The 24411-nt window shown below is 37.7% G+C and overlaps 2 protein-coding genes and 1 pseudogene across 8 annotated transcripts; 1 reads left to right on the top strand and 2 right to left on the bottom strand.

The window, feature by feature from the left end:
- Positions 1 to 309: 309 nt before the first annotated feature.
- LOC308649082 (zinc finger and SCAN domain-containing protein 26-like) lies at positions 310 to 12483 on the bottom strand. 6 transcript variants are annotated; one of them, XR_014021988.1, is made up of 5 exons: positions 12347 to 12483; positions 6514 to 6590; positions 5060 to 5165; positions 4890 to 4918; positions 310 to 1422 (listed from the first exon to the last, which is right to left on the bottom strand). XR_014021988.1 is itself a non-coding variant. In XM_081294409.1 (3 exons), exons 1-3 carry the CDS (start codon positions 12275 to 12277, stop codon positions 1256 to 1258), a joined length of 309 nt encoding a protein of 102 aa, XP_081150535.1. In that variant the 5' UTR covers positions 12278 to 12351; the 3' UTR covers positions 310 to 1255. The 6 variants fall into 6 exon arrangements, 1 of the variants encoding a protein (XP_081150535.1); XR_014021991.1 differs by having other exon boundaries at positions 12213 to 12351; XR_014021989.1 differs by lacking the exon at positions 5060 to 5165.
- A 4268-nt stretch (positions 12484 to 16751) lies between these two features.
- Positions 16752 to 17207, top strand: LOC308649994 (RING finger protein 11-like; annotated as a pseudogene). The gene has a single exon. The product of its transcript is annotated as an RING finger protein 11-like (transcript).
- Positions 17208 to 22962: 5755 nt separating this feature from the next.
- NKAPL (NFKB activating protein like) lies at positions 22963 to 24183 on the bottom strand (the record flags this gene model as incomplete). Its single annotated transcript, XM_081295637.1, has 1 exon — positions 22963 to 24183. The coding sequence occupies one exon, from the start codon at positions 24181 to 24183 to the stop codon at positions 22963 to 22965; it is 1221 nt and encodes a 406-aa protein (XP_081151763.1).
- Positions 24184 to 24411: the final 228 nt, after the last annotated feature.

Here is a 24411-nt window from a genome sequence, read left to right as displayed (position 1 = left end):
CAGTGGACATTATATTTGCTGATAATTTCAAAGACCTCACTCAGTCATGAGGCTATTTCTTGGAGATCCATAATCATTCATTAACACATTAAAAATTCTGAGAAGTCTTATAGTAAAGAATGCTATTTAGGGGCTGGGGATGTGGCTCAAGTGGTAGCGCGCTTGCCTGGCATATGTGCGGCCCGGGTTCAATCCTCAGCACCACATACAAACAAAGATGTTGTGTCAGCTGAAAAACTAAAAAATAAATATTAAAAATTCTCTCTGTCTCTCTCTCTCACCTCTCTCTTTAAAAAAAAAAAAAAAGAATGCTATTTAACTCTGATCTCACTATACTGTCTAGGGTGAAATTATTTGGCTCCAAAACTAACTTTAAGGAAAGCAAAGGACAGAGAATGGAGGCAAACAGCTTCCAACTCAATCCCTAAGAATTCTGATGTTGGCCAGAATAACTTTTCCTAAAGTGCCGTTTGCTTCTCAATGTATACTTTCTGACGTTCTACAGGAAGAGAACACCTCATCAAGCCAGTTTGCCTTTGTGGTGATGTCTCTGATGCTGAAAGAGACCTGACTTCTGTCTGAAGGCTTCTCCACATTCATTACACTCATAGGGCTTTTCTTCGTTGTGGATTCTTATGTGCTGATTGAGGTGTGAGTTAAGTCGGAATGCTTTCTGGCATACATTACACTTGAAAGGTTTTTCTCCAGTGTGAATCCTATGATGTCGAATAAGGTCTGAGGTCAAACTGAAGGTTTTCCCACACTCATTACACTGATGGCTTTTGGAATGACTGTGGATTCTCTGATGGTGGGTGAGGAGCAAGGCCTGACTAAATGTTTTTCCACACTCCTTGCATTCACAAGGTTCCTCCTGACTATGAATTCTCTGGTGTCGATTAAGGTGAGAGCTACGCCTAAAGTTCTTTCCACAATGGATACATAGATAAGGTTTCTCTCCAGTATGGATTCTGAGATGTTCCAAAAGGCCTGCATTCTGGCTGAAGACTTTTCCACACTCTTTGCACTGATATGGCTTCTCACCAAGATGGATTTTCTGATGTCTGACAAGATGTGAGCTTCTCTGAAAGACTTTCCCACATTCATGGCACTGATGACCTTTCTCTCTAGAAAGAATTTTCTGATGTCCAGTAAGAGTAGAATTCTGACAGCCTTCAGATTCACTGAGCTTTTCTCCCATGGGTACAAGTCCATGTTCAATCAGGTCTGAATGCTGGATAATTCCCTCCCTACATTCTCAGCATTTATAGTCAGTCTTCTCCTTGGGCTTAGCCTGCTCCCTTCCCAAATCAGAGTCTTCATAAAGAGCTTCTATAGATTCAGAAATTTTCCTAGATGATTCCACTTTTCCACAAGAGTTGGTCACTAAAACAAGATTCCCGTTCTTAATCCTTGTCTCTTCACCTGAAACATTAAATATATATCACTAATTACCTGCTTTTTGGTGCTTGGGAAAAGGAATCTGCAACTAGGAGAAAAAAAAATGAAATCAAGCCATGTCTGCAAAGTAAAAATGCTGTGGTTGCTTGTGTTTGTATAAAGTACATAGAATGATATATAAGAAATTGTTAATAGTGACCTTCAGGGAAGGATAGAGGGTTGCAGTGAAGGATGACTTCTTTTCAATGGTTTAAGTTTAATCATGTGATACACACCACACACAGAGAAGCTAGAAAACAAGCAAACCAATTGTTTTTGACTGTACAGTCTTGAAAATGTTTCATTACATGGGGGTGGGGGAGAAACCAGCTCAATTGCGGTTCCTCAGGCCAATAAGAAAGGGATGGCACTTTAAGTGAAAATGAAGAAATGTAGATGTGATGCCAACTAGCTATACAATTTTAAAAAGTAATTTAAGTCCTCTGGGCTCGGTATCCTTATCAATAAATCAAAAACCACTGAACCATAAAAACTTGAGGGTAATGTGTTCATGAAAATCCTAATCATCTTGGACAGCAGTAACTGGTTTCCTATATAGGTTCAACAGACTTTTTATATCTCATATGACTTTTTTTTAATTTCATATGACTATTTCCTCCACCCCAACCCCAATAGTTCAAGAGACTAGCACAGTGCCTGGTACATAGCAGACACTAAACAAGTGGTATTTTTTTTTAGAAAAATGTTTTATGAATATAGATTTGAGTTGTAAGGGTGAAATTATGTGAAGATGAAGGAAAACCTATGTTCAAACACACAGGCAGAAGGATGTGAAGGATGATGGGAAAATGGCTTTTAAGGCCTGGAATATGAATAGGCACGCAAAGTAAGAATGGGGTAATGGATAGACAAAATAGAAGAGTGAGACCCTAAGCAGCTCTAAAAAACACCTGAAGGTTAATCAGTGTGATCAAATGAAAGGTAGCAGATATTAAAAAGTAGAGAAGAGATGGGAGCCAAAAGTAAAAGTGAACATGAAGGGATTAGTAAGAAGGCATCCGAGAAAGTAGTCACATGTGAGGAGTAGAGATATTAAATAATATAATAAATAATGGACTACACTGTGGATTAAAGCTCTTTTTAATAGAATGAAGTAATCTACACAGGATGAAGAAGTGAAAGACTAAGAGAAGGAAGGGAAGGAAACAGAGGAGATTCTTTTTCAACAATAACATGATATGTATAACTAAAAGGAAGGAGGGGGATTAAAACAAAAAATAACCGGAACTTTGAATATAAAATAACATTTCAACAGATCCAGAGAGTAAGGAACATTCTCAGGAATTTATTATCATTGCATTCACTTTTTGTTTTAAAATATATACCTGTCATTGTTTATAAGTTCATTTCTTCAAAGTCATTCAGAAAATGGTAGGCCCCTTTCTTTCAGCTAATTTACTCAGGAGACTCTCAGAAGAAAGGGAATTTGAAGCAGACTCAAACTGAACAGCCTAGTGGGCAATAAGTAAAGGATGACTTTAGAAATAAAATCAGACAAGCTGGGGCTATAGCTCAGTGTTAGAGTGCCTGCCTAGCACGCATGAGGCACTGGGTTCAATCTTCAGTACCACATTAAAAAAAAAAAAAAAAAAGGTATTGTGTCCATCTACAACTAAAAAAAAAAAAAAAGAAAGAAAGAAAGAAAGAAAATCAGTCATTCAGCAATAGACATTTATTGAGTGTCTACTCAAGGATGGTGACTCAAAGAAAAACAAAACAAATAAAACAAAATGCCACAAATAAAGTTCCTGCCCTTTTAGTCTGGCAAGAAAAAAAAAGAAGTAGACCAGAAACTATAATGGAATATCATCTATTCTAGGACATGAGAAACCTTGCTGCTCTGGAAGCATAACTGGGGAAACTAACCCAGACTTGGGGAAGTGATATCTAAGATATATCTTGAAGGATGAGTAGGAAGTAGTCAGGGACAGCAGGAAAAAAATTGTTCCAGATAAAAGAAACAAGGCAAAAAAGGTTCAAAAGAGAGAAACCGAAAGGAGAAAGTAGGAAATGGAACATTGCCTGGCATGACAGAAAAATACAATATGAGTAGGTGGGACAAAAGGCAACTAATTGTCCCAATTTAGGACTGAGGGATTTCTTAGGATGTGTAACTGTCACTGCTAAAAGTCTCAAAAAAACTGGGACAAACTGGTTATTCTAGTGAACATAAGACTGATAGCAGGCCACGTGAGGCCTTTGTTAATGAAACTGGGAGTTAAGGTAGTGATTTTTATCTTATTTTAATTTTTTATTATAAAATTTTATAGAAAAATGATATTATTCAGCTTATTAAAAGGTTTTTAAGCCAGGCATGGTGGCACACAATGGTAATCCCAGCAATTTGGGAGGCTAAGATAGGAGGACTGCAAGTTTGAGACCAGCCTGAGTAACTTAGCAAGACACTGTCTCAAAATAAAAAAATAAAAAGGTTTGGGGATATAGCTCACTGGTAGAGTACCCCTGGTTCAATTCTAAGTACCATACATACAGACAAAGGTTTTAAGGAAAAGAGAAACATTAATGAATTTGTATTCAAATAATGAAGTATGAGCAGAAGGTAGTTTCACTGGAAGGGAGGAAGACAGAAAGAAGCAGGGATTATATCAGACTAAAAAGAAGAAAAGAAAAATGTAAGAAACAGAAAAAGAGGGATTTTAGTAACAAAGAAATTAAGAGTAGAATAGAAAAATCCAGGTGACATTAAGAAATAAAAGATAATTGCTATTTGGGCTGGGGTTAGAGCACTTGCCTAGCATGTATGAGGCACTGGGTTTGATTCTCAGCACTGCATATAAAAAAAATAAAATAAAGGTCCATTGACAGTAAAAAAGTATTTAAAAAAGACAGTTGCTATTTACAATAATTTGAAGGAGATAAGAAAAAATGAGTTGGGTGTAGTGGTGCAAGCCTATAATCCCAGAAACAAAGGAGGATGAGGAAGGAGGATTGCAAATTTGAAGCCACCCTCAGAAATTTAGCAAGATCCTCAGCAACTGTCTCAAAATAAAAAATAAAAAAAACCCTGGGGATGTAGCTCAGTGGTAGAACATCCCTAGGATCAATCCTCAAATAGTAGCAAAAGAAAGGGAGAAAAAAAGTAATGAAACATGTGGCCGAGATTCTTTGCCTTCAGTGGAAAACTGTACTACTTTTAAAATAAGTAAAAGGGAAGAAGAGCAAGATGAAGGTCCAAATTCACCTTTTGGGGTGTTTTATTCAACTAAAATGCCTAGAGTGATGCATATTTTTTATATCTTGATTGTGGTGCTGATTAGAAGACTATACTCATGTTTGTGAAAACTCACTGATTGGTAGAGTTACAGTGAATTCTACTGATGTAAGTTATACCTCAATAAATCTAACTCAAAAACAAAACACAAAACACCAAGGTTGGGGCTGGGGTTGTGGCTCAGCGGAAGAGCGCTCACCTGGTACATGAGAGGCAATGGGTTCCATCCTCAGCACCACATAAAAATAAATAAATAAATAAAGGTTTTAAACAAAAACAAACAAAACACCAATGTTGCTGGTAGGGCCTCAAAGGGAAGTGCACAGCCTCTCTCACCTCATAAGCAAAAACATGCAATTTAGTTCTTACCCTTCTCTTTCTCAGGTTTTTGAATGTCACACTTGGATAGGACCTGCTGTTCTTGCCCTCTTTTCAGAGGGGCTGCTTCTTCCACAAACATTTTTTATTCCTTTGCCTGGTTTGGGTTTTACAGATAATTAGGTACATGTAGAGATAATTAAGTACATGTAGATTTAGGAAACTTGTTGCAAAAACACTTCAAAGATAGAAAAAAGAAACCCCAAAGTGGCAAAGAAAATGGGAGGGAAATCTAGAGCACATTCAGTTTCTTTCCAGTAGGGATCAAGTGAGGCTGATGTTAAGACCTATAAAGATGAATACCCAGACAGGAAAGAAACTGAACTGTGCTCACGCCCAGCTGTCTGGGGAGAGGCTTAATTCTTGTTTTCCTGCAAAAAAGCACATCTGATTTCTATCTCCTCTTGTCCTGTTTCTCCATACTCCTGCTACAAATGCTCCAGTACAACAACCAAGTCCTCCCTACTCTCTGGACAATGGTCCTGCACTCAGTCCTGGGTCTCCTTGAGCAGAATGGCTGGGAATTGCTGGAGCACCAGCAGCTCCAGGGTCTGTTCTTCGTCTCAGGCTCAGCCACTATTGGCAGATCTTGCAGAGATGGCTCAAAGTCTCTCAAGTTCTGTGATTTCTTCATTACACAACTGTCTGAATTATTTGTAAATGGCTCTGTCAAAGGCCTTTCCTATTTCCTTACAGCTTGAATCCTTGTTTTCAAGTAGAGTACTTGTAACAGGGACTTAAAGGCTGCTTTTGCTAAAAGTATTGACTCTTCACTTGGTCCTACAGCTATTTCCTTTGCTACCTTAAACTTTTAGGTCAGATTTCTGCTCAACTCTGCATATAGACATGTTAATAAGAAGTGTCTTTTTAAATATTGGTAATGTAATATTCATTACATTAACTCTACATTTACTCAACCTCTCTTATTTCAACCTTTCAAGCCTTAAGATATTTTCAAGAATTTTAGGATCTGCAGGCAGATCACCCCATGATGGGATCAAGGATGTTCCACTACATGGGAACAATTGTGTCATCATGGGAACCAAATTGCCTCCTCAAGTAATAACTATTTCCCTAGAGCCAGCAGGGCCTCGCAGAACCAGATCTGATATAATGGTCAACCAGACTACACTTTGACTAAGACTTCTTGCTACCACTTTTTGTCTTTCTCCTATATATTCCTGAAGCTCTTGTCAGAACCCAGAAGACAAGGTTTAGAATGCTCAACCGCTTGTTTTTTCTCAGTGTAACCATACTGATTAATAAATTTCTTTCTTGCTCCATCACCACTTTTTCTCTTTGATTGTATTCTTGAGACACTGGGTATCTGCATCTGGTCTACTGGGGCCCAGAGAATCTAGGACTCTGGTAACATATCAATCCTCCTTCATTACCCAAAGTTTCTTCTTCTTCAGATTCAGAGGAGAAATGGAATGAGCACTCACCAATGCAGTTGCCATCCCCAATTTCAGACTGCTCTGTTTTGGAGAACTTTCTTTTGACTGTATTCTCAGGAGTACTCCTAAGAATATAATAACAAGAATCACAGAAGTAGTAATGTTAGTAGTAACAATAATAACAATAGCAATTCTTCTTGGATTTATAAGCTTTCTACTATTTGTTTTTTTTTTTCTAAAGTAACCATTCCTAAGCATATAAATAAAATGAGAAAACATTGTTTTAGAGAAGATTGCCATCTAACATGGCAGAAATAATAGATTTGAAAATCACCATTTTTGCAGCCCTCAAAATGAATTATTCAATCAAGGACTACTAAAACCACTGGGTGAAAGGAGTGTGACAATAGACATTCTCAGTCTCAAAAAAACCCCAAACCAATAGCTACTTAGTTACAAAGGAGAAAATGGAGATATTTGGCAGTCACAAATTTACCGAATGATCAAACTTAGCAACAACAATAGTGCTTTATCATCTATACAGCATTTCTACTAAAAATGTTTACCATGAATCTAATAATGAAAACTTTGAGATAAATCCAGACTGCAGCTCATTTATAACAGGCATGGGCTCAAAAATAAAAGGAAGGTATTGGGAGGTTATTATTCTACATTAAGGAGAGCACTAAATGCAATGTGTGAAATAATAATTTTAAAAAGCTACAGATTTTTTTTTTGAAAAATTCAGAAGTCCAAATGTGAATGAAATATTAGAATGGGGTAGGCAAACTATAGCCCAGAAAACCAAGTAAAGCCTGGACCTTATTACCTTATTTTGGATTCCTTTATCATAATACTGCTACATCCATTTGTTTAGATATTGTTTATATCTGCTTTCCCAATACAATGACAGAGTTGAGCAGCTGCCACAAAGGGTATCACCTGTAAAGCTGAAAATGTTTACTATCTAATCCTTTATAAACAATGGTTATGCCCAATATCTATCTATTTATTTATTTATTTATTTATTTATTTATTTGCAAGTGCTGGGGATCAAAGGGATCAAAGTCAGGCCCTAGCACATGGTAGGTAAGTGCTCTACTGTTGAGCTACATCCCCAGCTAGATAATGGTTATTAACCCCTGACACAGAACTTTCTTAGCTGGTATGACAGTTCATGGTCACAAAAAACAATAGTCTTATTAGCAGAAAGTGAATGCTGAAACTTTCAAATGTGTGTGTGCAAAGAGTAAGAACACACAAATGTAATAGGAAATTGACAACTGCTGGTACACAAAGACATTACATGTATTATTCTTTCAGTATTTCTGAAGGATTTGAAAATTCTCAAAATGATGAGAGAGAGCCAAGTGTGGTGGCTCTGTAATCCCAATGACTTGGAAGTCCAAGGTAGAAGACTGAAAGTTCAAGGCCACTCTCAGCAATTTGGTGGGGCCCTCCGCAACTTAGCAAGACCTTGTCTCAAAATAACAAGTAAAAAAATGGGCTTGGTAAAAGATACAGAAAAAATAAGTAGGGATTGGGGCTGTAGCTCAGTGGTAGAGTGCTTGCCTCAGCACCACATAAAAATAAATAAACAAAGGTATTGTGTCCATCTACAAGTAAAAAATATTTTAAAGTAAATAAATAAATATTACTTGTTATATGTTCATTAAATCCAGTGTCAGAATATTCATAAATCATTACTGATGGCTTGTTATGTGCCAGTCTCTTAAGTGCTGAAGAAATAAAGGACAACTCCTTGAACCTCTACTGCTCTGTTTCTTTTCTTTTTGTGGTATTGAATATTGAACCCAGGGCCTTTTGCATGCTAGGCAAGTGTTCTACCATCGAGCTATATCCCTAGCCCTGCTCTCTATTTCTCTCTCTCTCTCTCTCTATATATATATATATATATTTTTTTTTTTTTCCTCCCAGTACTGAGGATTGAACCTAGGGTCATTCTTCCACTGAGCTACATCCCTAGCACTTTTTAATTTTTGAGACAGGATCTTGCTAAATGGATGCAGTTGGCCATGAAATTGTGATCCTACTTTAGCATCCCAAGTAGATGTAATTATAGGCATGTGCCATTGCACCTGGTTCAATAAATCTTAACTGTTATTAACTGTTTACTATAAAGAAGCAATTATAGTTCAGTGGATTAAGTGTCTTGATGAAGGCATGCATAGGATGCTAGAAGAGCAAAATGGTAAAGTACCTAAATCTCAGTAACAGGTCAGAAAAGGTTTCATGGAGATGAGTGAAAGTTAGATAAGAAAACAAGGAAAGGGTTTTCAGACAGAGAGAAGTCAACATAGAGTTGTAGCCTTCAGCACAGTAGTTATAATGGCCACAGAAAGATTATGGGGAGCTGGAACCCTAGGAAACATTTATATGTAAGAAGAAAAGTGAAAATAAAGAGTATCTAGTAGAACAATAAGGTCTATTTCTGTAAATATGGTCTGATAGCAAGAACCTATGCCACTGGACTCAGTGGGTCATGCCTGTAATTCCAGCAACTCAGGAGGCTGAGACAGGAGGATGGCAAATTCAAGAACTTAGCAAGACCCTCAGCAACTAAGTGAAACTCTATATCAAAACAAAAAATTAAATGGACTAGGGATGTATGTTAGTGGTAAAGTACCCCTGGGTTCAATTCCCAGAACTACCACCCCTCCCCCAAAAAGGAAAAGATAAAAAAAAGAAAAAAACTATGTCTTATGCCTGGATTCTAATTCAGCCCTGTCACTTACAAGCCATGTCCCCTTATCTTCCTAGAGACTTAGTTAACTTATTTGTAAAATGAAGATGATACCTAATTCACAGAGATTTCAGGTTAAATGAGAAATAATGAAAAATGATTATTATTAGCCAGAAAATATGAGTTTGGTATTATAATAGTTAATTTGGGGTCGACTCTTGAGCCACAGGGTGCCCAGATTTTGGTCAAACATTATTCTGGATGTTTCTGTGAGTGTTTTTGCATGAGTTTAATATTTCAATTGGTAGACTGCAAACTGAGTAAAACAAATTGCCCTTCATAATGTGGTAGGCCTCTACGTAGTTAAAAGGTGAGGGGTCCGACATCTCTCACGAGCTTGCTCGGTGAGCCTCTGGCGGAGATTAAGACATGTCACCTCAAGATAGTCAGAGGGAGATACCTATTTACAATCAATGATGCTGATTTTTATATTGTTTATTTTAAATTCCTATGGAGACCATCCTTCTGTATAGAAAAAAAATGTGTTCAAAAAATTATGTTTTCTATGTAATTCTAATACTTTTTTTGACTTATAAATGACTTCTTGAACTTTTCACAGTAAAAGGTTTTTGGAAACTCTTAAAAAAAATAATGTGGTAGGCCTCATATAATCAGTTAAAATCTGGCTAGAACAAAAAAGTAAACCCTTTCCCAAGTTAGAAAGAGTATTTACTATTAATAGTATTCAAACTGAAATATTATCTTTTCCCTCTGACTTCAGACTGGAACTGAAACATCTCTTAGCTCTTCCTGGGTCTAAAGCCTTCTGGCCTTCAGGCTAGAACTACACTTTCAGGTGGTTTTTTTTTTTTTTTTTTTTTTTTTTTTTTTTTTTTTTTAGCTTTTTAGTTGTAGATAGACAAAATACCTTTATTTTTATGTGGTGTTGAGGATCAAACCCAGTGCCTCACAGGAGCTAGACAAGAGATCTGCCACTGAGCCATTACCCCACCCTGATTCTCAGGTTTTTGACTTGGACTAGAACTAAAACATTTTTCTTCTGGGTCTCCAAGTTTCTGATTCACCCTGAAGGACTTGGAAGATTCTATAATCATGTAAGCTAATTCTTTATTATAAACCTCTCTTTTTTGTGGGGGTGGTACTGGGGGTTGAACCCAATGGTACTCTACCACTGAGCTACATCCCTATTCCCCTTTTTATTCTGAGGCAGGTTTCAGTAAGTTGCTCAGGCTGGTCTTGAACTTGAGATCTTCTTGCCTCAGTCTCCTGAACAGCTGATTTACAGTCATGTACCACTACACCCAACTATAACAACTCTATTTCTATATATCTATCTACTGATTGTTCAATATAGATATTAGTTCTGTTTCTCTAAAAAGCTCTGACCAATACAGGTATATTGTGTATGATATGGTTGATTTTTATGATTAATTAAATATATCAGCATAATACATAATCAGTAATTAACAACCTGTTTTGGGGGAGAGTTCCATCTACCTAGCTATTTGAGTCAGAAAAATGGCTGCTCTCTCCTCCTTTTATAGTTCATGTATCTGATTAAGTTTTACTGATTCTATTGCTTAGATATCCCTCAAATCCAACCCCTTCTCATTATCCCCCTTTGCCACCACCTTCTCTTACTCAGACTACTACAACTAGTCTTTCTGCTACACCAATCTATTTTCTACATTGCCATCAGTGATCTTTCTAAGAAGGATATGAAATATTGTGTCTGTATTGTGTCTATGTCTGTTACATCTTAATGGCTCATCATTACTCTTAAGAGCAAGTTCAAAATATTTAATGTGCTTTAACTTTTCTTATGACCTACTTTGCTTATGAATTACTCTTAGTTCTTCAAGCTTGCAATACTCTTTCTTGCTCCTGGGTCCTTATATATCCTACTCCTACTGCCTAGCCTATATAGCTATTCTATCTGCTTCCTATTTATTGATTCACTTAATCCTCACACAAACTTATAAAAAGTAACTTCTTCGCTCTCTTCCCTCACCCTCTTTTGGTATTGGGTATTGAACCCAAGGGCACTCCACCACTAAGCTATATCTCTAGCTCTTTTTATTTTATTTATTTTGAGACTAAGTCTTGCTGAGGCTGATCTCAAAATCCTTCTGCCTTGACCTATAGAACTGCTGGGATTACAGGCTTGAGTGGCCATAGCCAACTTTAACCTCGCTGTATAGAGGAGGAAACTGAGACATGAAGAGGTGAAGAATTTACATAAGGTCCCAAAGCTGAACCTCAGATTTCCTCTAATTTCCCTTGCATCCACAGTACAACAACCTTGGCTTATCTTTGCCTTCTCTTATATTTATACCCTACATTTGATCCAGTAGCAAATATTACTGACTTTACTTTCAAAGCAGACAAATAATCTGACCACTATTAACCACATCTACCACAATACTGGTCCAAAACTATCTTTATCTCCCACTTGAATTATTTGCAATTTTTTTAATGAAAAACTCGACATATTTGCAAGTTTTTTTTTAATACTCCTAAATGTTGTTTCCTGATTATACTCTTGCCCATCTACAATCTATTCTCATCATGAGTTCCCAGCTAGAGAAGCTTTAAAACATGTCAGATTGTTTTGGGTACTTAACCACTCCCTACACACACACACACACACACACAATAATAATAATAATTCACATTTTTCCTCTGCTTTATCTCCAAAATCACCAAGAAAAGACCAAATTTTTTATATATTCTATGCCCATTTTTTCCACACCCTCCTCTACCTAATCCATCATTCCTATAAATGTCATCCTTATTCACTGTGCTCCAACCATTCTGGTTTCCCTGTTATTCCCCAAATATGCCAAACAAGTTCCAGCTTTAGGCCTTTGAGCTTGCTGTTCCTTCTCAGATTTCTGCTCAAAGATTATCTTCCAAGTGAGGCCCTCCTTTACTACTTATCTAAAATTGCGCTCAATGTAAGAAAAATATACAGAAGGTTATGATCGTTAACAAATCCTCTCATAGGCCTCAGTGTTGATACCTGCCGCCACGTATCCAGCTTCCAATTCTCAGCAACTCGATCGGGGAAGGCTTCTCTGCATCCATCTAGAGTTGGCCATTCTTAAAACGTCCATGCCACAATTCTGCCCTAACCCGAGCCCAATCACCACTCACCGACCAAGGTCCCGCAGAGGTAGCCAAAAGCTCTGGAAAACGTTGCTAAGCTTTTCAGAGTGTCAGCTCTCGCTCCCAGGCGCACTTTCCTCTCCACTCTAGGATCGTTGGAGGACCTTGACTCTGTGGTGTCCTGCGTCCACCTCGCTAGAGAGATTTTAAAGCATCCCTGCTCATCAAAGAGGAGAGTGGAATGTGAGCTTATGTTGATATTCTGTTTTTGCTGTACCTGTTTTCATTTTAAAGCGCGAACTTATTTTAGTCTCGCAACGGGCCAGCTCAGTTGAATGTTAGCACAAATAGCCAACATTTCCACTTTGCTCACTTAAATAAATAAAACAAGCTCACACTTCACATTTCTTCCCAATTACAAAAAAAATCATTAATGACAATAATTAGTGTCAAAATATTTTGAAAGTTAAATTGAACAATTAAGATATTTGAATTGAAAGGTTTGAAGTGATTAAAAAAAGTGTCTGTTATCTTAGGAAAGAGTCATAAAAAAATCCCTTGAATGTAGGTTTCAGAGAGGAAAAAAAAATCTATATTATATTATTTTACCAAAATAGATTCTATAGCAGAGAATAGAAATAGTTCCTCTTTCCCATCTTGTCACAAACTGGTTTATAGTCTTTGAATAAAATGAATCCTTAAACAAAATCTGAACAAACTTTTCTATTTAATTGATCAGTTGACAGAAATTTTGAAACATCCTTAAATAATAAAGGAACCATTGTACCATGACGTAGTTCCATGACAAGAAAAATAGCAGGTTCATTATCATGAAGAAAGTTATATTTTTATCCTTGGGCATCAGATATTTGAAAGTATCTTTTAAAAGTTAAATATATTTAACTTAATTTTTTTTTGTTAGGCTAACAATTTCAGTAAATATTTTATGTGAATTCCTTCTTTAAGGGAAAACTTATTCATTGATTTCATTTTATTTCTAAAGAAGGGATTGCCCCCCAATTATTTAAAGGATAAACATAACAAAATTTTACATTTCAAAAGGAAGTAAGTGTATCTTACTCTCCCTCTCAAACTCCCCTTCCATGGCTAATTTGTCAAGGCTGAGATCATTGGCATTGAATTGAATAGCTTATGAAAATCAAAATTCTTAAATAGAGTTTTTATGATTCAGGGTGTACAATACATTTTTTTTTTCAGTGCGAGGGCTGAACCTAGGGTCTTGCACAAAGTAAGCAAGGGTTCTATCACTGAGCAACATCCCCAGTCCATTAATTCATTTTAATTAATTTATTTTTTAGCCTGAATCTTTATGTTCTCCAGGCTGGTCTTGAACTCCTGGACACAAGTGATGATTATATCTCAGCCTTTCAAAGAACTAGAACTACAGGTGCAAGTCACCAAACTAGCAAAGTGTGCATGTTAATTAGTCTGTCTGCAACTTTTACCAGGACAGAATAGTCATTGCTAATCATTCTAATTCAAGATTTTCATTTTCCAGAATTATTCTCATTTTTATAAACTACAGTGATCTTTATGGTGCCATCAGGTTTGGATGTGAGGTGTCCCCAAAAGCTCACATATGAGACAATGCAAGATTTGGAGGAGAAATGATTGGGTTCTGAGAGCCTTAACTCAAGCAGAGAATTAAATCCCTAATAAAAATTAGGGGGGGCTGGGGATGTGGCTCAAGCGGTAGCGCGCTCATCTGGCATGCGTGCGGCCCGGGTTCGATCCTCAGCACCACATACAAACAACGATGTGTCCGCCGATAACTAAAAAATAAATATTGAAAAATTCTCTCTGTCTCTCTCTCTCCCTCTATCACTCTCTCTTTAAAAAAAAAAAAAAAAAAATTAGGTAACTGAAGGCATGTAGGATGTGCCTGGAAGAGGTAGGGCATTGGGGTGCCTGGCTTTGCAGTATATATTTTGTATCTGGTGGGTAGAGTCAGTTCCGCCCCCCACCCCACCCCCGCTCTCTGCTTTCTGCTCATCATGTAAGCTGCTTCCCTCCATCACACTTTTCTCCATGATGTTCACTCTCGCCTTGAGCCCTGAGGAATGGAGTCTGCTGTTTATGGGTTGAGACCTCTGAAAATGTTAGCCCTTAAACAAACTTTTCCTCCTCTAAAATTATTCTAGTCAGGTCTTTTAGTTGCAGAAGTGAAAAAGCTGACTTAAACAAGGTCTATTCACTGGATATGCAAAAAAAGGCCCCCTCCCCCAATATCATAAGTAGAGACACAACTGCATTGCAAATCATGTCACCAAACATAAGATTTATATTTCTTATCTTCTTGTAATGATGATGCTCTTCCTGTCTGACCACACAGCAAGATCTCTGAATTTCAAAAAAGAAAATTATGTGACCAGTGATTGTTTTAAACTATCAGAATTCTACAAATAAATCTAATAAACTTAACCCTTAGTTAAATATCAGAAAATTTATAACTTTAAGGAATCATATTAATAGGCTAATAAAAATCATATGATGTTCATAAATGCTACAATGTTATTTAATAAAACTCAGTATGCATTTCTTATTAAAAGAGGAGATTCCTAATAAAGTAAAAATAGATGTATGTTTTCTTTTTTGGGGGGAGAGAGTACTGGGGATTGAACTCAGGGCACTTGACCATTGAGCTACATCCCAGCCCTATTTTGTATTTTATTTAGAGACAGAGTTGCTTAGCATCTCGCTTTTGCTAAGGCTAGCTTTGAACTCAGGATCCTCTTGCCTCAGCCTCTTGAGCCACTGGGATTATAGGTGTGGGCCACACTGCCAGGTAATATATGCTTTATCATACAAAAATAAACACATCTTAAATAAAAAATTTCCCTTATATTTGATGATGTAATCTTAGAAGTATCTCCAGAAAAACCTCACTGAACTTGTTGGATTATATTATGGTTTGAATTTAAATGTTCTCCCAAAGGCTTATGTGTTAAATCTGGATTGCCAGCCTATGATGCTACTGAGATGTTGAAAGTTTTAGTAGTGTGGCCTAATGGAAGAAAGTTAGGTCATTGGGAGCATTTCCTTGAGGGGATATTTGAACATCAGCCTCTCCTCTCCCTCTCCCTCCCCTGCCTCACCCCCTTTTCCATCTCTCTGCTTCCTGGCTATTGTAAGGTGAAATGACCTCCTCTGCCATGTGTTGCTCATCACAATGTTCTGCCTTCCCACAGGCTTAAAGCAACAGGGCCAATAAGCCATGAATTGAAACTGTAAGCCAAAAATAAACAGTTCTTCCTTTTGTTTTGAACCTGGATGTCCTCTACCATTGAGTCACACGCGCGGCCCTTTGTAAATTTGAGCAAGACTTTCCCTAAGTTGCCCAGGCTGGCCTTGAACTTGTTATATCTTCCTGCTTCAGCCTTCCAAATTGCTGAGATTACAGGTATGCTCCACCATACCTGGCTTTTTCCTCCTTTTAAGTAGTTTACCTCAGGTATTTTGTCACAGTGACAGAAAACCAACTAACAGAGAGACAGAATTTTGCCAAATCTATAATTTCTTATTAAACTGCTTATAGCTAAGAAATACCTTTATATTTAATTTCTATAATACTATAGAACTTAAAAATTACCATGAAATATCCATTGTAGAGACAGGCCAGTTGGGGATTTTTATGATTGGTGTTTTGTGTTTGGTGAAACATTATTTTAAATAATTTCATGAATTCATAAAATAAAGGTCCATAAGAAACTTAATGAAGTTTCATAAAATTCACAATCGTAATTTAATCAGCAGAAGTGACTCTAGTTTGATTTTTTGTGGTGTTTATTAGCACTGAATAAAACTGTGTAATTCTGGTGGTTAAGACAAGTGATTTGATCTGTTCAACTTCCTACCTGAGCAGAGTTTAATAATAAGTGATTCTATTGATTTCCTGAAACAAACATAACACAAAATTTTTGTTGTCTGCTTATCTTCTCTTCCACAACCTGTAACCACATATTCTGGGCAAAAGTACTTTAAAGGAAAAGTTGTTCTGTTATTAACTCCACCAAGACACAGGTGATACATAATCAAATTATAATTCTCAAAATCTTTTTAAGTCAGGTTAATTGGCTAGGTCCCTCATTAATGGCAATGTTAAATGGCAAGTTACACATAACTACAGTAAAAAAACTGTTAGGAAAATTCTTCTGTAAGTATTATATGTAGTATTTGATGCATTGTGTGTATTTTTTCTTTTTGGAAAAAAGTCCACCAATATTACTTTGATTTTCTTAGAAGTCGTAGTTTCTCAGCTTCATCTTTTCCCCAAGTGAGAAAGACAAAAGATATCTGTTTGGATAATGTTAAACAATCTTGTTAGGTACTAAAGGACAATATGATCAAGTGTCTCCCAGAAAACCAACTCAAATAACAGGGAGAAAGAAGACCGTCACAACGGTGCAAAGATCACACACCCCAGCCCTGGAAGATGAGGAACTGCCTCAAATCCCCCACCTCGGATGACATCTCCCAGCTTCAGGAGTCTCAGTCCGACCAGGCTAGCTTTGGCGAGGGGACACAGCTAGATCAGGAGCCGCTGCTGCCACCATATCAGGAAAAAGTTCCAGTTCTAGTTTATTATCCAACACCTAGCCAGACTTGGCTAGCAACTTAGTTGACTGAAGAGGAACAAATTAGGATAGCTCAATGAATATGCCTTATATAGCATCTGCTTAAAGGAGTTTATGACCCTGGAAGAGATGGATCAGAAAAAAAGATCCAGGAGTGTGTGATCTGTATGATGGACTTTTGTTTATGGGGACCCAATTCGATTTCTGCTCTGCATGCACATCACTTGGACTGTATAGATGACTGGTCGATGAGATCCTTCACATGCTTCTCCTGCATGGAGCCAGTTGATGCAGCACTGCCCTCATCCTATTGAAGTGGCACCCCCTTTCTCCACAGAAAAGCCCTCTTCTCCATGGCTGATTTTAGGACTGTCGACAAAAGAGTCTCTGCAAAAGAGTACATTGTAGATAAACTTCCTGTTTTCATGTGGCCCTGTTTACTTGGCCACTGGCAGAGAAGAGAAGATACCAGCACTCCAGGTGCTGAACACCCCCTTACAAGTTTTTCACAAACATATCCAGTATAGTACTTTGAAGAAATGTGCAAACAAGGCCTCTGGCCTTGAGCTGGGCTTCACAGAGATGTCTACATTTTTAAGATAATTTACAATTGGGCTCCATGGTAACAGCTGGCAGGGGGAAGAAAGAAAGGGGAGAAGAATGTCTCCCCTTCTCAGGTGTTGTCCTTGAAGAGTTAACTTGCCCAAAACAGTGAAAGAAAAAGCTGCTTTTATGTGAACTTTTGCAGACTGTGAACTTCTGAGCCCCTCCCCTTACACACTGGGTATAAAACTCTGAAATTCCCTGAACTCGGGGTTCAGGGGATTAATTGATCACAGAAAAAGCTGTGCCCTCTGAACCTGGCTGCAGCCAAATAAAACTGTTTCCTGCTGTCTTTGGTGCCTTGCCTCATTTGTCCCTACAACACTATGAGACTAATTGAGCCAGGGTCTCTCATCTGACTTCAAGTGAACCATTATTTTTGGTGGTTTTGATCTTTGGTCACTGAGCCCAAAGAGCCAGGAATTAGGATCATGCACAAAAAGTTTCCTAAAAATTCCTGGATGGCTGCAGATGTTGAAGAAAGTTAGGTGATTTTAGAAACTTCCGTGGGGGGTGGGGGGTGGGGGTGGAGGTGGGGAGTAGGATGGTATATTTATGTAAAGCCTTGATCCAGTGTTTAGGAATATAATTGTATTTAGACCTTGTTATTGCTCCAGTACACAGGAATTGTGTAAAGTGTTAAAAGCCACTGTATATGTTTAAATTGTGTGTGTTGGGGCTGGGGATGTGGCTCAAGCGGTAGCGTGCGTGCGGCCCGAGTTCAATCTTCAGCACCACATACAAACAAAGATGTTGTGTCTGCTGAAAACTAAAAAAATAAATAAATATTAAAAAATTCTCTCTCTCTCAAAATAAATAAATAAATAAATTGTGTGTGTTGAAGATTAGGAAAGAAGATAGTGGTTATTTTTCCTAAATGAAATAACTTTCTTCTCTCCACCAAATTCTTTTCTGAAGTTAATGGCATTTGGGTCAAGGTTTTATTAAAAGCTACATTTTATAACACTGGCACACACAAAAAAGTAGTTTTAAGCTTGTTTGCACACTTCTTTTTTCCCATTGGAAATGAAATTCATTGCCTTAGGTCTTTTTAAATAGTGTATTATCATTGGGGCTGGCTCTATGCTTAAAAACCAGTTTATTTATAACCTGTTGTAAGTGCTATATTCTCTTTGCAGTTAGGAAATGCAGAATTTTAAGTGATCCCCTAGCTTGTAAGCAAACTGAGATGCACTATCCCTTTTCTATATAAAAATGAGTTAATGTGTCAATAAATCAACTCAGCAAAGTGGGTTTAATATTACCCTTTCCAACATATTAGCCATATGTTGTTTGATTTCTTTATGAGCACCATGATGGAAACACTCAATTCTAATTCTTTTGGTTGTTAATATGGTGATAAATGAAAGTCAAGGTAAATTTTAAATATTAAGATTTCTGATTTATTAAATTTGAATTATGCCACCATGCTTATGTAAAAATGAAAGTGGCATTATGGTAAAACTTAATGAGAAGTAGTTTCTCAGTTGTAATAATTTTGATTTCTCTTTCTTGCGATCTCTCCTTCCTTATTGTCTTGAACCATAGCAAAAGGATACTGCATCTCTCATTACTGTAGTGATGAGATTATTGAAGTTATATAAACACATCTCAGTCCCTGTTTCTTTGAAAGGTGTCTGTTAAGTCCTGCTAGGTGATTGACAAGACTATTAGGGTGAATAAAGGTAAATGTGATTCATGTTTTGCACACAAATGCAGAATTTTATAACCACATGACTTCATAGCTGTGATCTCAAAAAAGGAATTTCTCCTTTAATTTTTCTTGCAGTTAATGTAAGAATACTCTAAATCTCTAAGCTTCTGAAGTGTTAGAGGTAGAGATGGTCTAGTAAAGATGTAGTAGTAATGTTTATCCATTTAGCATGTGTTTATTTTTCCTGATTTATTTGTTCATCTCAGTGATATTACAGCTAAAAAAAATTCATTAGTAAAAGGAGAAGAAGTCTACACCTAACAGAGGAATCAGAAATGTTTCTTAATTTTGTTGAGTTGAATGTTTGACTCTAACACTTTTCTATATACAAAACATAAGTTCCTTAAAGATTCTTCATAATTGTATTATAGAAGAATTTAGTATGTCATACATACTTAATTTGACATTCAACTGTAGTAGCCATATGTTGTTTGATTTCTTTATGAGCACCATGATGGAAACACTCAAATGAATTTGAGAAAAATTGGAAGAAATTAGATTATCCGGTTCTGTTAAATTGGTAATGTATCTTGCTTAAATTTCTATTTTTAATGTATATCCATTCGATTATATAAAGCAAATTTAGAGGAAAAAAATAAAAGGAAGAAATATTCTCAAGATACATGATAGATATTTTTTATTATTTGAAAAATTTTTATTAATAAAACAAAAAGCCTATAGAAGAATAGACAAGTTATAAAGTGTGCTCACACATACAAATTGTAAAACACTCATAAATATATTAAAAGATGCTTTCTCTTACCTCCTAAAGAAATGAAAAGAAAATGAACTGCCATTTTCATCATTAGATTGGCAAAGATAAAAAGCTTTTGAAAGTACAATATTGGTGCTGATGTTGGTTTATAAAATGATGCATCTTATTTTATTAGAGAGCACTGTTTCAGTATCTATTAAAAGCACACAGAGCTTAACTGTGACATTCTTAGACTTTCCTTGACAGCCATATCAAAAAGTTCCCCCTGCAAAATCTCTAGACCCATATTTTTTTAAGAGAGAGTGAGAGAGGAGAGAGAGAGAGAGAGAGAGAGAGAGAGAGAGAGAGAGAGAATTTTTTTAAAGAGAGAGTGAGAGAGGAGAGAGAGAGAGAGAGAGAGAGAGAGAGAGAGAGAGAGAGAGAGAGAGAGAGAGAGAATTTTTAATATTTATTTTCTAGTTCTCGGCGGACACAACATCTTTGTTGGTATGTGGTATTGAGGACCGAACCGGGGCCGCACGCATGCCAGGCGAGCGCGCTACCGCTTGAGCCACATCCCCAGCCCGAATTTTTAATATTTTTATTTTTTAGTACTCGGCGGACACATCTTTGTTGGTATGTGGTGCTGAGGATCGAACCCAGGCCGCACGCATGCAAGGCGAGCACGCTACCGCTTGAGCCACATCCCCAGCCCCTAGACCCATATTTTTTTTATAGCATACTGCAACTTGTAACTGTTAATTCTTAAGTCTGTCTCCCCCAATAGAATGTAAAATCCTATGATGGTAGTGATCAAGACTAACTTGATCCTGGGTTTATTCCTAGTTATCTACCACAGTGTGAAGCACATAGAAAGCATCTAATATACGTTTTCCCTTTGATCCAGTAATCCTACTGAAAGATGAACATTTCTAGATGACTCAAAGGAGTCTTTTGTTTTTTGCTTTTGTTTTGTTTTGGTACCAGATTTGAACTCAGGAGTACTTAACCACTGAGCCACATCCCCAGCCTTTTTTTTTTTTTTAATTTTAGAGACAGTGTCTCACTGAGTTGCTTAAGGCCTAGCTAAGCTGATGAGGCTGGCTTTGAACTCGAGATCCTTCTGCCTCAGCCTCCCAAGCCTCTGGGATTATAGGGATGCACCATTGTGCCCAGCTTTCAGAGGATTTTTTGGGACCCAATAATTCTATTTTAGATGAATATGCTAGGTATATTGTCACACATCATAGAGATTTTCATTACAGTACTGTGTAATAGTAAAATGCAAGAAATACCTTAAACATTCAGTAAAATATAGTCCTTTCATATAATGGAATGCTATAAGTCATTTAGGAGAATGACATGGACAGACACAAAACATCTCCAAGATCTACCATTAAGCGAAGAAAGCAAATTGTCAATTCCTGTGTTTAGTTTGGAATAAATGGTTTATTTCTAAAAATGAAGATGTAACAGTCTTTCGTCAATATTCCCCCATCTTTTTTTGGAAAACCTCAAGCTGGAATGGTCCAGTTTCAACTGTACCATATGTTGGGATGAAGGTGACCTTTCATGTTACACTTCCATGCTAGATTCTAGAAGCCCACCTTTGCACCTTCAGCTTACCAGTGTCTTGAGCCTTGAGAAGGGTGTTATTCAAATGAGATAGTTTGGCCACTATTGAACTTGTCAAGGTCAGTGAGATATCAGGCAGAAATCACTAAATGACAACAAAGGCCTTATGACAGACCACAAGTTGAGTTTATTCTAGTCTTCCCTAGAGAATCCTGAATCAGTCTCTCAATGCTAACTCTCCTGTGCATGGAGTACCTCCTGATCTGGTCTTCTCTTCATGAGTTCTGTTCCTCCTTTATATCTTCTCATTTTTTTTTTTTTTTTTTGGTAGTTAGTGTAGGTGACCCCAATCTACTCTTTGGAAGACTCAAGTACCTTCAATCTTCATCGTTTCACTTATATCTCATTTATGGATAAACCCTATGTCCTTTTTAATCAGAACTTGGTTTCTAATAGTCAAAGCCAAGACTTTCTTCAAGAACTTTCAGCAAATCTACTATTTCATGTTTTTTTTTTTTTTAAATCCAACACCACTGGCATATGTTGGTTGTCTATTTTCCCTGCCCAACATTACCCTGATTTTCATTCAGCAGATAGCACTCTTTTCCCATGTAACTCATAAACTAACTATACCTGTAGCTCTGGGAGTAGGCCTTTCTGTTTTCCTGGCAATAGCCCTTGTTTTAAGTGGGCATGAGACCCAAGAAAATCTGGATTCTTATTTGGAATGTGAAGTCAGAAATATTGGCTCTTTACAGATATTATAGACAATATTACAAATATTTTCCTATTTACAGGCAGACCAGGAGATTTGGCAGTCTTTTTGAAACCAGTTTGAGGAAAATGACTCATGGAAAAGAAAGATTGGGAAATAATCCCAAGTTTTAGTAAAGCCATACTGGAAATACATTTGCTGTCTAGACTTTTCAGTTTATAAGAATCAAATGTCTTCTATTTTTCAAAAAGCTCATCTGTTAACTGCAACCAGAATAATATACTCAATTGAATCCTTTGTTCTTTTTTGAGATTCTTTTAGTCCTTTCCAGGCAAATGACTGGCTCCAAGAGGCAATGAAGCCCTCCAAAAGAAAGATCAAAGAAATGCGGAAGAAACAAACCCTTAAAACATTTTTCAGGATAAAGCTAACCTTCATACAGCAAAGTATGCCCTTGTATAAACACAAAACGATGGGAAGATACAGGAGACACCAAAAAGAGGTTTCTTTGGGAAGGGAAATTGGGGACTGGAGTGACAGATTTACTTTTACTCTCTTTCAGTAACATTTGAATATTTTAAAAACCATGTGCAGGTATTTTTTAAATGGAAAATAAAAATAAAATGACTAAAGATACCTCAAAACGCAGATTTTTTTTCCCTGAGGGACTTACTAATGTAGTAAGTATAACATCACTGTAAAATCTTTTCAAATTATTTTGGTGATGGAAAATTTGTTGTTGAAAGTCCTGCTGTGCAACAAACGTCTTTACTTGTCATCTTTCCCTTTTGTCTTTCTGTACACCATCTCTCGGAAACTGGCTAGAATCTTATTCTCTCTCTTTCTTCTCTCTTCTTGGTTAAAGGATGCAAGAGCTCTCTTTTCATCAGCACTGTAAATTTGATTCTCTTTACGCAGTCTTACAGCCTCCATTCTGCGATGTCTGCTACCACTCATGACATAACCTGAGCATTCAAATGAGGCAATCTCTTCACTTGTCAACCCAATTTCACCTCTTCGTGGGATACGCTTTCCAGCTTTTACATACTCAGCCATAGCTGCACCTTCACCTGGGAGCAGAGCATGACCATAGTTCAAAGGTTTCTCATCTTGAGTGGTATGTATTATAGGTGCTTCCGGGCCTATTAAATCCATTGTATCTGCAGTCTTTGACTGTCCCATCCAGATACCTTCTGGAAATTCCCCTTCTGAAGCTTTACAGCTTGTGTCACTGGATTCTTTTTTAGACTTCTTATTCTTTTTCTTGTATTTTTTCGCTCTGTGTTTCTTTTTCTTGTCTTTCTTCTTAGGTTTTTTGACTTTCTTTTTATCATCATCGGAGCTAGAATCAGTGTCAGAGACTGAATTACTATCATTATCAAAATACTTCCTGTGTTTTCTTTTGGAGGACTTCTTCTTTCTTTTTTTCTTTTTTGAACGACTGGACTTCTTTTTTCTTTTTTCTTCAGAGCTGGAATCTGAATTGGTACTCTTTTGATTCTTCAGCTCCTCTTCAACTGGGGTATGTTCATCAGAATCTGGCTCAGGAAACTTTGGTGACAGCCCCCACACTTCAGGCGCACCCAACTCCCCAATTCTCTCTCTCTCCTTCAGCCTTCTTTGCCGATAGCTCTCCTCCTTTTCCTTCTCATAGTGTTCTGCCCACTGCCAATCGCCCCCGTAGTGGTGGTGACGGTGGTGGTAGCGATACCCCCCACAGTAAATTGAAGAGGAGGACGAGAAGTCGTAGCTGTGGAGGCCTGGAGGCCGCTCCCAAGACTCAGCGCGGCTAAGGGGATAAGAAGGGCCAACGCTCACCCCAACCCAGGGAGGCTTGAGGCCCTCCGGTCCTCGGGAGTGAGGGCGGGAACTGCCACCCCAAGGGGAGCGCCTGTTCCGCGCAGACGGTGGGCTCCCAGAAGAGCTGCGTGGTGGCCTCTGAGAACCCGGGGGGTCCTCGGAATAGCTGGACCGAGATACTGGAGCCATGAGCAGCACTCCAAATGGCCAACGCAGGACAGTTATTGCAGACACCGAGGCCTCGACACTTCCTGTCTACGCAGGGGCAGGCACTAGGAACCGCTCCTTGGCTCCCCGTGCTCGGCTTCTGCTTCCGTCGGGTTGCCAGGCGAACACCGAGTCAGCGCCTGTACGGTATCAGAGGAGGCTATATGGGTCTTCCTTTTGGGAGTGGGTGCCTATTTTTTAAAATTTACT

Source organism: Spermophilus citellus, assembly GCF_964194105.1.
Source record: "Spermophilus citellus genome assembly, chromosome: 5".
NCBI lineage: Eukaryota > Metazoa > Chordata > Mammalia > Rodentia > Sciuridae > Spermophilus > Spermophilus citellus.
The sequence above is the reverse complement of the archived record's forward strand: the minus strand, read 5'-3'. Positions and strand labels throughout refer to the sequence as shown.